We start from the raw sequence: 11,438 nt of genomic DNA on the forward strand, positions 1-11,438 counted from the left end.
CATCCGTTCTGTGCTGGGCTGGGTCCCTCTCAGGGAGAGCAGGTCTCAGGGGCACCCTATCCACTTACAGGAAAAGTACAAGTGCAAAGATAACCACAGAACAGTTTTCATCCTCAAGAACAGGACTTCAGTGTTGCACTGTGTGAAGTGCATTATCATCATCACGTCCCCTGGGTAGCATTGTCCTACACTGAGCCCTCGCTAGGGACCAGACTCTAGGCGAGGCCTTTGCATTCAGGAGCCAACAGCAATGCAAAAGTGTTCCAATTTTTCCACATCCCCACTGACACTTGCTATTTTCCGTGTGTGCGTGTTTCTTAACAACACCCATCCTAATTTGTGCGAAGTGGTTTCTCATTTTGGTTTTGATTTGCATTTCCCTGATAACTGGTGATGTTGAGTGTCTTTCCATGTGCTTATTTGCTATATGTATATCTTCTTGAAGAAATGTCTATTTAATTCCTTTGCCCACCTTTGAACTGTGTTGTTAATTTTTTTGTTGTTAAGTTGTAGGAGTTCTTTATATATTCTGGATATTAATCCCTTGTCAGGTGTATGTTTTGCAAATATTTTCTCCCATTCTGGGGATTGGCTTTTCCCTTTCTTGATAGTGTCCTGTGACGCACAAAAGCTGAAACTATTGTTTTAATTGGGAGATACACAGAGACTGTGCGTCATGGCAAGTGAGCTGCAGGCAGCAAACATTATTATTGTTATTGTTGTTGCTGCTATTATTTCATGTCTGCTCCTGAAAAATGTTTAGGAGGGGCCACAGGGACACAGTGAGTGGGGTGGAACCAGCGTGGGATTCCGCAGCACCACAATCCGCTGTGATTCAGTCAATGTTCCTTCTAGAAAAGGAACTGAAGATGAAAAGATGTCATGAGGCTCTGCCGGGCACACAGGAAACCACAGTCCTGAACTGAAACTGAAACTGGTACCAGAAGAGAAGTTGCACAAGACAGAACTTCAATAGTAACATGGTGATACTCGTGGAGTTGTTAATCAGGTGGTAGTAGAGTAAAGAGCAAATAAATAAATAAATAAATAAATAAATAAATAAATAAATTTCCTTCCACGTTCCCAGGTTAAATTCTAATAGCTTATTGGGGCGCCTGGGTGGCTCAGATGGTTAAGCGTCTGCCTTCGGCTCAGGTCATGATTCCAGGGTCCTGGGATCGAGCCCCACGTCGGGCTCCTGGCTCAGCAGGGAGCCTGCTTCTCCCTCTCCCTCTGTCTACCCCCCGCTCATGCTCTCTCTCTCTCTGTATCTCTGTGTCTCAAATGAATAAATAAAATCTTAAAAAAAAAAAATTCTAATAGCTTATGGAACTCAGAGGCAAGGCAACCTAAGTTGTCTTTTTTAGACCTTGAGGATTGTGGTCCCATAGAGGTCTAGACGCCGATTTCAAGGACGAAGGCAAGTGCTGCAGATTGCATACCATTTAAATAGAAGAACATGAGTCACGATTCCAGTTGCTTAGTGCCAGTCAACAAGGAGACCGAGAGCCTTGCTATCATTCTGCTTCAGGAAACCCTTTCTTTGTAAATTTTTTTTAAGATTTTATTTATTTATTTGAGAGAGAGAGAGAGCACAAGAGGGGGGAGCGGGAGAGGGAGAAGCAGACTCCCTGCTGAGCAGGGAGCCCGATGCGGGACTCGATCCTGGGACTCCAGGATCATGACCTGAGCCGAAGGCAGTTGCTTAACCAACTGAGCCACCCAGGCACCCCAGGAAACCCTTTCTGACCATAATACGATGGGCGAGACTTCGGAACACGGAGTCCGAGAACAAATCATACCCTTGGCTGAACTGCATCAGCAGTTGAATTCCCAGCTACCTTGGGTTTTATGCAACAGGAAAACGGTTAAAATTAGCGTCACAAGTGGCAAAAACTTGAACCCTGGAAATTGGGATGAGAATATCTGTGATGAGACAGAGATGAGGATATCTGTCTCCTGGGTCCCCCAGACACTTTCACTGTATGGTCTGTAATGTCCCCAGCTGGACAAGCCAAGCAGGTCCTCGAGAGACAATCTGGCATGGTGGGGGGGAAGGAAATAAGGAACCTGGCCAGGCTGCTAAGGCCAGAAAGAGGAATACATGGGACTCTTTTTCGAGAAAGAGTAGAGGTTGTGGACACAGCATATTAACCATAAGGGGAAGCTTCTCTACTTGGCTCCCCATTGTTGTGGAGTGGCTGAGAAATAAAAGAACTGTAAGGCTTCGATGCCCACACAGGTTTGGGAAGGAACACCCCTTGCTAAGCAGAAGCTAGAAGAAGGGCATGCTCGACTTTTACGACAGGAGTGTCTAGATACCAGAGGTAAATTTCCCATGTGACTGGTGTTACAATATTCGTCGTGGCAGTGAGTTTTTAGGCAACAAGGATTGATGGGGTAGCAGTGTCAGACTTTTTCCTTGAAGGGGATTTCTGAGTTGCTACCACAGCAGAAAAGGGCAAGGCTGATTCACGCCATCTGTCAGCAATCCTGGGGACATCTAGAAATATGCGAAGAAGAGACACAAGGGGAAAGACTGAATTTCTTGCTTGTCAAATACTTGACGTCTCTGAGATTCAAAATTCTTTCAACTAATGGAACTGTGATCACAGTTATCTTCACAGTCTTGTGAGATTTGGGATTTACAACTTAAAAATTGAATAGAAAAATCCTTTATGTTTTAACTGCGAATTAAGGAAAGAACATCATTATTTTATTACAATGGAGGAGAAACACCTAGGACTGTATTTTGAGATTTATTGTTCTATCTGGCTATCTGAATTGTCTACTTTTCCTTCTATTGTTTACTGGCATTTGTGAGTAGATCAAGTTATACCTGTGAATCAGGGTTCCCCAGCATTCTTTGGGTCCTGAAGACATGCCATTCTGGTGATGGCTGCTTGGACATCCTTGTTCCTCAGCGTGTAGATGAGAGGGTTGAGGACAGGGGTGAGGATAGCACACACCACATTGCCTATGATGTGAAAGTCGAAGGGCAGGTCAGCCCTGTAGGCCACATAGGCTATGGCAATGGATGAATAGTAGGTGCCAACCACCAGGAGGTGGGAGCCGCAGGTGGAGAAGGCTTTCAAGCGTCCTTCTTGGGAGCTGATGTGAAGCACTGAAGCCAGGATGTGGGCATAGGAGAGAAGCACCAGGAGAAGGGGCAGGAAGGATACCACCATGGCGATGCAGAAGCCCATGAAGGTCTGGGGCGTGGTGTCAGAGCAGGAGGCCTGGACCACAGCCAAGTGGTCACAGAAGCAGTGAGAGCTGTGAGCAGTGTTGTCAAAGGCCAAGTGGGAAGTCTGCACCACTGCGGGGATGGGCAGGGGGAGGGCAGTGAGCCAGGCACAGGCTGCCAGGGCGGCGGCACTGGTGTGCGGGGTCATGAGGACAGGGTAGTGCAGGGGGCGGCAGATAGCCACATAGCGGTCATGGGCCATGGCCACCAGGATGAAGGTTTCTGAGCAGGAGAAGCTGTGGAAGAGGTGCATCTGCAGGAAGCAGGCGGGGAAGCTGAGGAAGCGGTCCCCAAGCAAGAGGAGGGACAGCATCTTGGGGACGGTGGTCAGGTGAAGAGGATGTCCAGGGCCGAGAGATTGATCAGGAAGAAGTACATGGGCTTGTGGAGGCTGGGATCTGCCACCACAGCCACCAGGATCAGGGCATTTCCCAGCAGGATGAGCAGGTAGAGGAGGAGAAAGACAAAGATAGGAAGAAAGAGGGATTTGGGCAGAGAGGGAATGCCCACCAGGTAGAAGATGGTTGAGGAGTCCTCTGATCCATTTAAGGCTATGGTCTCCATGGTGGGTTAATCTGGATGCCCAGGAAGTAGGTAGTGGAAACATCTGGGAACCAAGCACATCTGGAAATCAGAACAATCAGTGATTCTGGAATGATAATTATGTGATGGTCACTGTATAATTAAAGTAACCCTCTTTTCTTTTATAATCAAGTATGGGAAAAGTATCTACAATATGCAACCACGTGTTATATGCTGGGTATGTAGTAGACAGTTGAACAAGACAGAGACGGTCTCTAACATCATGGAGCTCATTCTAGTGGAAGAAAGAGACATTAAGCAATGAATCACAATTATTTAATTACTGTTGTGTTAAGTGTTATGGAAAAATTCTGCTGTTCCTCTTTCCCATGTCCCATATAATCCTTTCTGGGGATATCAGATCTCTTAAACCATGCCCCTAAGCTCCTTTCTTTTTGGCATTTGCTTTAAGTTTTTAAAAAGTGATATCTTTGTCACCACATTGCTAGGGAGGGCTGATTTCCCCAGGGTTTACAGCAACATGCTGTCTTCCCACCATAATTATTAACCAGGGAATGGCTCCTTTCTCTCCTGTCTGCCTGGTACACTGGTTCTGCCTGTCTCCACCTAAGCTGAGTACTCCAGATCCTGTCTCTGGGTGTGGGGCTCTTTGTTAGGTTACAGTGAAGGGAGTGACACTGAAAATGCTCTTGATGGGAAGAATCATTCCTGATTGGAGTCCGAACTGATAGTGGATTCTCCCACAATTGGCAGCAACAAAGAATCCAAGACAGTATCTGTGTGACTCCATTGGGCGTAGCTTCCTACTGGCTGCCACAGCTCAGCAGGTGCTCCTGTTTACCCATTGCATGCCCCCCACCCAGCAGGCCCCTGGGGCCCGGGCAGAACTTGTCATGTGACCTGGGAGGCGTTGACCATAGAGAGAAAGTGGCTCTCAGTAGCTGCTCAAAGGTGAAAGAACCCCTCCCAGAGGAACCACAAGGGATTCTGGGGGGTTTGAGCTGAGGGAAATACTGATTCACCCTCCATTTTGGATTTGTCCTTTGGATAAAGGGCCCCGAGAAATCCATGTTGATATTGGTATTCCTGTCTCATTGATCCCGGTGACTCCATGAGCAGTGTCCCCATGATTTTCCTGGAGTCACCTCCAATTTCTCTCTCTTCCCACAACACTTCTTATGTGGAAGACCAGCAATGTAAAAACTGGAAAAAACGTTTTTATTCTCAAGTCCAACAACTTTCTCCCCAAAAGGCAGAGAGAGAGTGAGCATAGAAAGGACAGAGGCTTGGGGCACCTGAGCGACTCAGTCGGTTAAGTGTCTGACCCTTGGTGGTGATCTCAGGGTCGTGGGATTGAGCCCCGTGTTGGGCTCCACGCTCAGGGAGGAATCTGCTTGAAGATTCTCTCCCCCTTCCACTCCCTCCACTCTCTCTGTCTCTCTCAAATAAATAAATAAATAAATAAATCTAAAAAAAAAAAAGAAAAGAAAGAAAGGGTAGGGGCTTTCCCAGGTGCCACAGGCAAGAGCCCCACCAGAACTCAGGCCTTTGTTTCTCAAAACAGGGCTTTCTCTTCTATGCCATGTTTCCTGGAGGATCCAGAAGTTCAAGTTTCCAGGGGAAAACTTCAGGAGAAAATACTAGGACCAGGGTTTTCTATTTCCCTTTCTCTCTCTTTTTTTTTTTTTTCATTGATAACATCAGACAAATCTATATTTCACATTTTTATCTGAGTCTCTATCTGGTGAGTGCTGAAACAAGATGTGGTATCTGTCAATTCAAAAGTTCCTTTGAAATGTTCCAGAAGTCAGACCCAAGGACCTAGCCAAAGAATGAAAGTTCTCTGTCCCAAATTGAGATACTTATCCCTTAGTATCTGAGGCCCATCCTGAGATGTTGGGCCATTGGGATTTTCTCACACCTGCGGGGAGGCAAACGGCACTGCCATGGGCATTTCTGCCCTCAGAGAGGCCAATGTGGCTCACAGTCCCGGGTGAGACAGAGTGAGGCACCTGAGAGGCAGAAACACAAAGGGTCAAGGCCAGAGGGGTGCTAAGGGGCCACTGAGTCCAGCTGTTTTCTCTTCCTTCCTCTGCTCCGCTGCTTTGCAAATAGAAGTACAGATGCTACGACCTGGGTGGACAGGTGCACATGGCGATGGACCATCCAACAGTCAACCACACAATGTGCTGGCTCACCAACGAAGTAGGGGCACTACAGATAATTTCTGAAAGAATTTCGCGTTTGGTATTTCAAAGCATCGTCCAACTGGCCCATCCTAGGAAATACCCGAGTTTGGCTGGATCTTCTTACACTTAATTTACAGGTTAGGGTTCTTGTTTTACTCTGAATTACCTAGTACATGTGAACGATGCAGGCCAGTGCTTCGGGCCCGCAGGGTGCTGTTTCCCAGGGCACAGAACGTGCCACCATAACCGGCAAGGGTGCTCCCTGTCTGGATTGTCCACCAGCCAGTTACACAGCTAGACAGAAGAACCGGTCACTGAATGTACAACCTGAAGCCATGCTTCACATCCATCACCCCCTCTCATCATCCAAGCCTGCCAGGGAGTGCTTATGCCCTTCAGCCAGCGAGAATCTGAGGGTCCGTCCAAGGCCACGGCCGGTGAGGGGGAGAGCAGAGGGTGTTCTGGAGCCAGGCTGCTGCAAAAGCGTGAGCCCCGCCTGGCAACCAAGAGTGCTGGCTCGTGGACCAGCTCTGCCACTCGCCTGCTGTGACTTTGGGTCCCTGAGCCTTGGTTTTCTCATCTGGGCAGTGAGGGCTGTGGAAGAAAAGATCTCTGGGGGGTTTCCAATTCAATGAGCTCGTTTCTGAGGGTCCCCTCTGTGGTTGACAGATCGGATGTCACAATGGTCCACACCCAAAGGGAGAGGGTGAGGACTATCCGGCCTAGTGAGCACCTGCTGCCAGCCACATTCTCTCCCTTCATCTTGTCCCATGGACCTTAGTGGTCAAGTGTGTGGCTTGTGAGTCAGAAAGGCCCTGATTCCAATCCCAGCTCCTACTTCCGGCGGTGTGACCTTGGGCAAGTCACTTCCCCCTTCCTGGGGCTCATTTCTGTCATCTGTGACCTCCTGGGTTGTTGTGATCCTTATGGGGAGACATAACGCTTAGCTTAGACAACGCTTACACGCGAGCCTGGAACACACAGGGCTCAGAGCTGGCTAGTGTGTCCGCCAGTGACAAAGCCTTGCTTTGCTGGGGGAAAGGCTTGACCAAGATGATTTGAATCCCACCCAGAGGTGCACCTTGTCCACATCTGCCAGGGTATGTGGTCTAAGATCCCACAGCCCGTGTATGCACAGCCAGCCTGGATCCTGGTTGCCTGCATCTTGTGCACCCAATCTGTCTTCCTGATCCCTGGTCCTGGTTATAGGTCCTGGCCACTCTGTCCTGTTTCCCCACCCCAGCATTCTCTGCTTGTCTTGGGAACTTTTTCCCTAGCCCTACTCACCTGTTAAACCTGATCCACACTGGTATCTCCTATGGCGTCTCCATGCAAGGCCCTTTTAGTGCTGAGCCATGACCCACTAAACCCTCAGCCCTCTCCTTTCAGGCAGGTCTCCTGGGGTACTTTCTTTCAAGATGGTACTCCTATGGGAACTGCACCCACCATCCCTCAGAGATCAACTCCTTGACATTTCTTAGGACATATATGGGGGAGGGTAGGATTTGTCCCTAGACTTTGCTGACAATGAGAAGAGCATCATTAACAACTCTCAAGGGCTCAGCACTTTATGCCAGTGGTGTATACTTTATTTTAATGAGAAGTCTGACTGAAATCCATGGATGGATCATCTTTGCCTGTTGGAACTATCTGCTCAGTTGAATTCTCTTTTACCATTCTATATTCATTAATTTATTTATTCAACAATATTTACTGAGATCCTAATCTGTTCTGGGCACTGTTATTTTGTGTCCTAAGTGCAGAATTAGCTGCATCTAAAGCTCAAGGGCTCTCATCCAAGACTGGGTCTTGAGATACGTGATTTTGGTGATGGCTGCCTTGACTTCCTTGTTTCTCAGAGTGTAGATGAGAGGGTTGAGGATTGGTGTGAGGATAGCATATGCTACATTGCCCATGATGTGGAAGTCAAGGGGCAGGTCAGCCCTGTAGGCCACATAGGCTATGGCAATGGATGAATAGTAGGTGCCAACCACCAGGAGGTGGGAGCTGCAGGTCGAGAAGGCTTTCGAGCGTCCTTCTCGGGAGCTGATGTGAAGCACTGAAGCCAGGATGTGGGCATAGGAGAGAAGCACCAGGAGAAGGGGCAGGAAGGATACCACCATGGCGATGCAGAAGCCCATGAGGGTCTGGGGCATGGTGTCAGAGCAGGAGGCCTGAACCAAAGCCAGGTGGTCACAGAAACAATGGTAGATGTGAGCAATGTTGTTATATGCCATCTGGGAGGTCTTGACCACTGCAGGGATGGGCAGGAGGAGAGCAATAAACCAGGCACAGGCTGCCAGGGCAGCATTGGTCTGTGGGGTCATGTGGACAGGGTAGTGCAGGGGACGGCAGATAGCCACATAGCGGTCATAGGCCATGACCACCAGGATGAAGGCTTCTGAACATGTGAAGCTTTGGAAGAGGTACATTTGCAATAAGCAGGCAGGGAAGCTGAGGAAGTGGTCTCCAAGCAGGAACAGGGACAGCATCTTGGGGACAGTGGTTGTGGTGAAGAGAATGTCCAGAGTGGAGAGGTTGATCAGGAAGAAGTACATGGGCTTGTGGAGGCTGGGATCTGCCACCACAGCCACCAGGATCAGGGCATTTCCCAGCAGGATGAGAAGATAGAAGAGGAGGAAAATAAAGAACACAGGGAGGAAGAAGCTCTCTGGCAGAGAGGGGATTCCCACCAGGTAGAAGACTGGTGATCCATCCACTGATCCATTACAGGTTGTGGCCCCCATAGTGAGGCAGAGCTGGATTTCTGGGAGATAGGCAGCTGGAACATCTGGTGACTGAGGATATCTGAAAACCATAGAAACAAAGGATTCTGGAATGAGATTTTGTAATGTTTATAGTTAATATAAGCACAATTATTTACAGCCAATTCTAGAAGACTGATTGTAGGTTATGGTATTTATTAATTTCTACCATGTGAATCCAAAATTCCTACCTTTCTTCTTTGGTCAAATATTAATTACAAGTTAATAGTAACTTACCAAATGGAAGTCATTATGCTGTGTTCATGTGATACAGTGATGAAAGAAAGAAGGCAGGCAAAATTCCTATCTTAAGAGTTTACATCTTACTGGGAAAGTCAGATCTTAACAGTTGATTCTTGAATTATAATTGTGAAAAGTACTTGGAAAGATTTCTTCTGGTCTTCATCTTAGGTCCCATGTTATCTAGTTTGGGATGTCAGTTCTCTCAAATCAAGTCCTAAAGCTTGGGCTTCTACTTTTGCACTCACTCCAAGTTCTACCATCTTGCTACCATCTTGTAAGGGCTGCTTTCTCCAAGGCTTTCTGCAACCTGCTGCTGCCCACATACTTACTAAACCTATTTCTTGCTCATATGCCTTGAGTAGCGGTTCTTCCATATACCTCTTTAGCTACATGTCTGGACTTCTACTCCTGTATAGGATGTAATAGATCCTGGTAGCCCAACACTTGCACTGCAACAACTAGGAAAACCTGGATAAGTTACACAAATTACATTTTTTAATAAATTGGAGAAACATGGTTGCAATGAGGATGAAATGAATTGGAACTCCAGAGGGGAGGGACTCTCCAAAGTCAACTGCCAATCACCAGCTCTTATCTTTTCTGGGAATATTTGATTTGGGGACCATTGTGTGGCTTGGACTTGGCCCAGGCAGAGGGACACAGATGAGGGAAGGAAAAAGCAGCAATGCTTTTTGGCAGTCAAAAAGGGTTTGCAAAACATTTTGGAAATTTAAGGCACTCTAAATCCATAACAAGTTTTCCCCATGGGACAGCTTCTGAATTTGGGGGCTATGCAAAAGAGGTTGGGAAGCTGGACTGAAGGCTTCTCAAAGAATAAAAAGACTTCTAAAAGATAGATCCCATGATGCTTAAGAGATTAGAGGGAAAGAGCCTCCCTCAAATACATGATGGTCTTACCCTCAAAATATTTTCAAAATTTCTGAAGCTGTAAAAAAAAAAAAAAAAAAGAAAAATTCTGAAGCTGTGTGTGTGTGTGTGTGTGTGTGTGTGTTGAGGGGGTAGGTGGCAAGGTTGCTAAAGACTTAAGTTCAAAACCTCCAAAGGGTAGAAGCAAATCTATAATTTCTCAGGGCTAAGGAGACAGAGATCAGCCACACTGACAAGCCACAGCCCAGGAGGCCATACCTTAAGAACAAGAGCAAGTCACAGTTAGACTGAATCTTAGGAAAACTGAAACTGAACTTAACTCAAGCCTTGATTAGCTAAATTTTGTGGGGGGATTTGACTGGGCTGGACACAAGGAAGCCTTCTGGGTTGCTGGAAATGTGCTCTATCTTTAGCTGATTTATCCATATCTATATATCTATATTTGTGTTTTTTTTTTTAATTTTATTTGTTTATTTGAGAGAGGGAGAAAGAGAACATGAGCAGGGGTGAGGGGCAGAGAGAGAAGCAGACTCTCTGCTGAGCAGGGAGCCCGATGCAGGGCTCGATCCCAGGACCCTGAGATCATGACCTGAACCAAAGGCAACCGCTTAACTGACTGAGCCACCCAGGTGTCCCTATAGATCTATATTTGTATGTATATCAATATCTCTATCTGTGTATTTGATGTCTGAATCCAGAGCTAGAGCTATATTTATAGCTAGATCTCTATCTGTATCTAATATTGTAGGCATTATTATGCCTGAGTTATACCTTAATTAAATAAGCAAGCAAGCAAACAAAAAAGCAACTGAATATATTAAATCTTGCCTCTGTGTATGGCTTCTTGTCCTACTACAATGAAAGGAATGGCAGAGGATGCCTTTAGTTGGAGAAGTCACTTGCTGATGCTAGTCAGAGTTAAAGGCGTATTCTACCCAGCGGCAGAGACAGAGAATGGAAGGCATTTCTGTGTGGTATGATTTGTTCTCTCCCTCCCAGTTGCTGCTGCCGCAGAGCAGGGGATCCTGGTGAACACTAGCCTGTAGACTTCCCTAGCCCCAGCTAAGAAGGTGCCACAGTAAACTGGAAACTCAGGGGCCTTGGGGTCCACTGTTGCAGAGACGAACACAGTATTCTTGTGATAGTGCCTAAGGCACAAGCCCCTACCCCAGGGGCTCCCCTTGTCAAGGAAGGAGAAATGTGTGCTTCCGAGCACCCACAGAACTGGAGACCTTCAACCGACTGGGCATATTGATTCCTTTCATACACTGGGATATCCCTCTGAATAGATGACACAGGAGCACGTCCATGGTCACATTTATATCATGCCTCTTCAACCCTGACCATTTCTAAAACGACTCCCTCCTTGATTTTTCCAGAACTGTCCTGTTTCTCTGACTTGTGCTAAAACCTCTCTCATGTCATTGAATCGTAAGAATACCAAACTTGAAAATGTCCAGCCAGCTTTTTTCTTTATAGACCAAAAGGCCAAGGGCTTGCCCAAGATCACATAGGGCCAGTCAGCTGCAGAGCGAGGACCAGAAAACCCAGGCCTCAGACTTC

The 11,438-nt window shown here is 47.0% G+C and overlaps 2 protein-coding genes across 2 annotated transcripts; both read right to left on the minus strand.

Annotated features, from left to right (window-relative positions):
* Nucleotides 1-2,846: 2,846 nt before the first annotated feature.
* Nucleotides 2,847-3,811, minus strand: LOC118529866 (olfactory receptor 2AT4-like). The gene is given in 2 exon segments (XM_036082880.2): nt 2,847-3,577; nt 3,580-3,811. Coding segments are annotated over 2 exon segments (963 nt in total).
* A 3,943-nt stretch (nt 3,812-7,754) lies between these two features.
* On the minus strand, nt 7,755-8,726 carry LOC118529864 (olfactory receptor 2AT4). Its single transcript, XM_036082877.2, has one exon. It carries the CDS (start codon nt 8,724-8,726, stop codon nt 7,755-7,757), a length of 972 nt encoding a protein of 323 aa, XP_035938770.2.
* Nucleotides 8,727-11,438: the final 2,712 nt, after the last annotated feature.

The sequence above is a fragment of the Halichoerus grypus genome, chromosome 11 (genome assembly GCF_964656455.1).
Source record: "Halichoerus grypus chromosome 11, mHalGry1.hap1.1, whole genome shotgun sequence".
Classification (NCBI taxonomy): Eukaryota; Metazoa; Chordata; class Mammalia; order Carnivora; family Phocidae; genus Halichoerus; species Halichoerus grypus.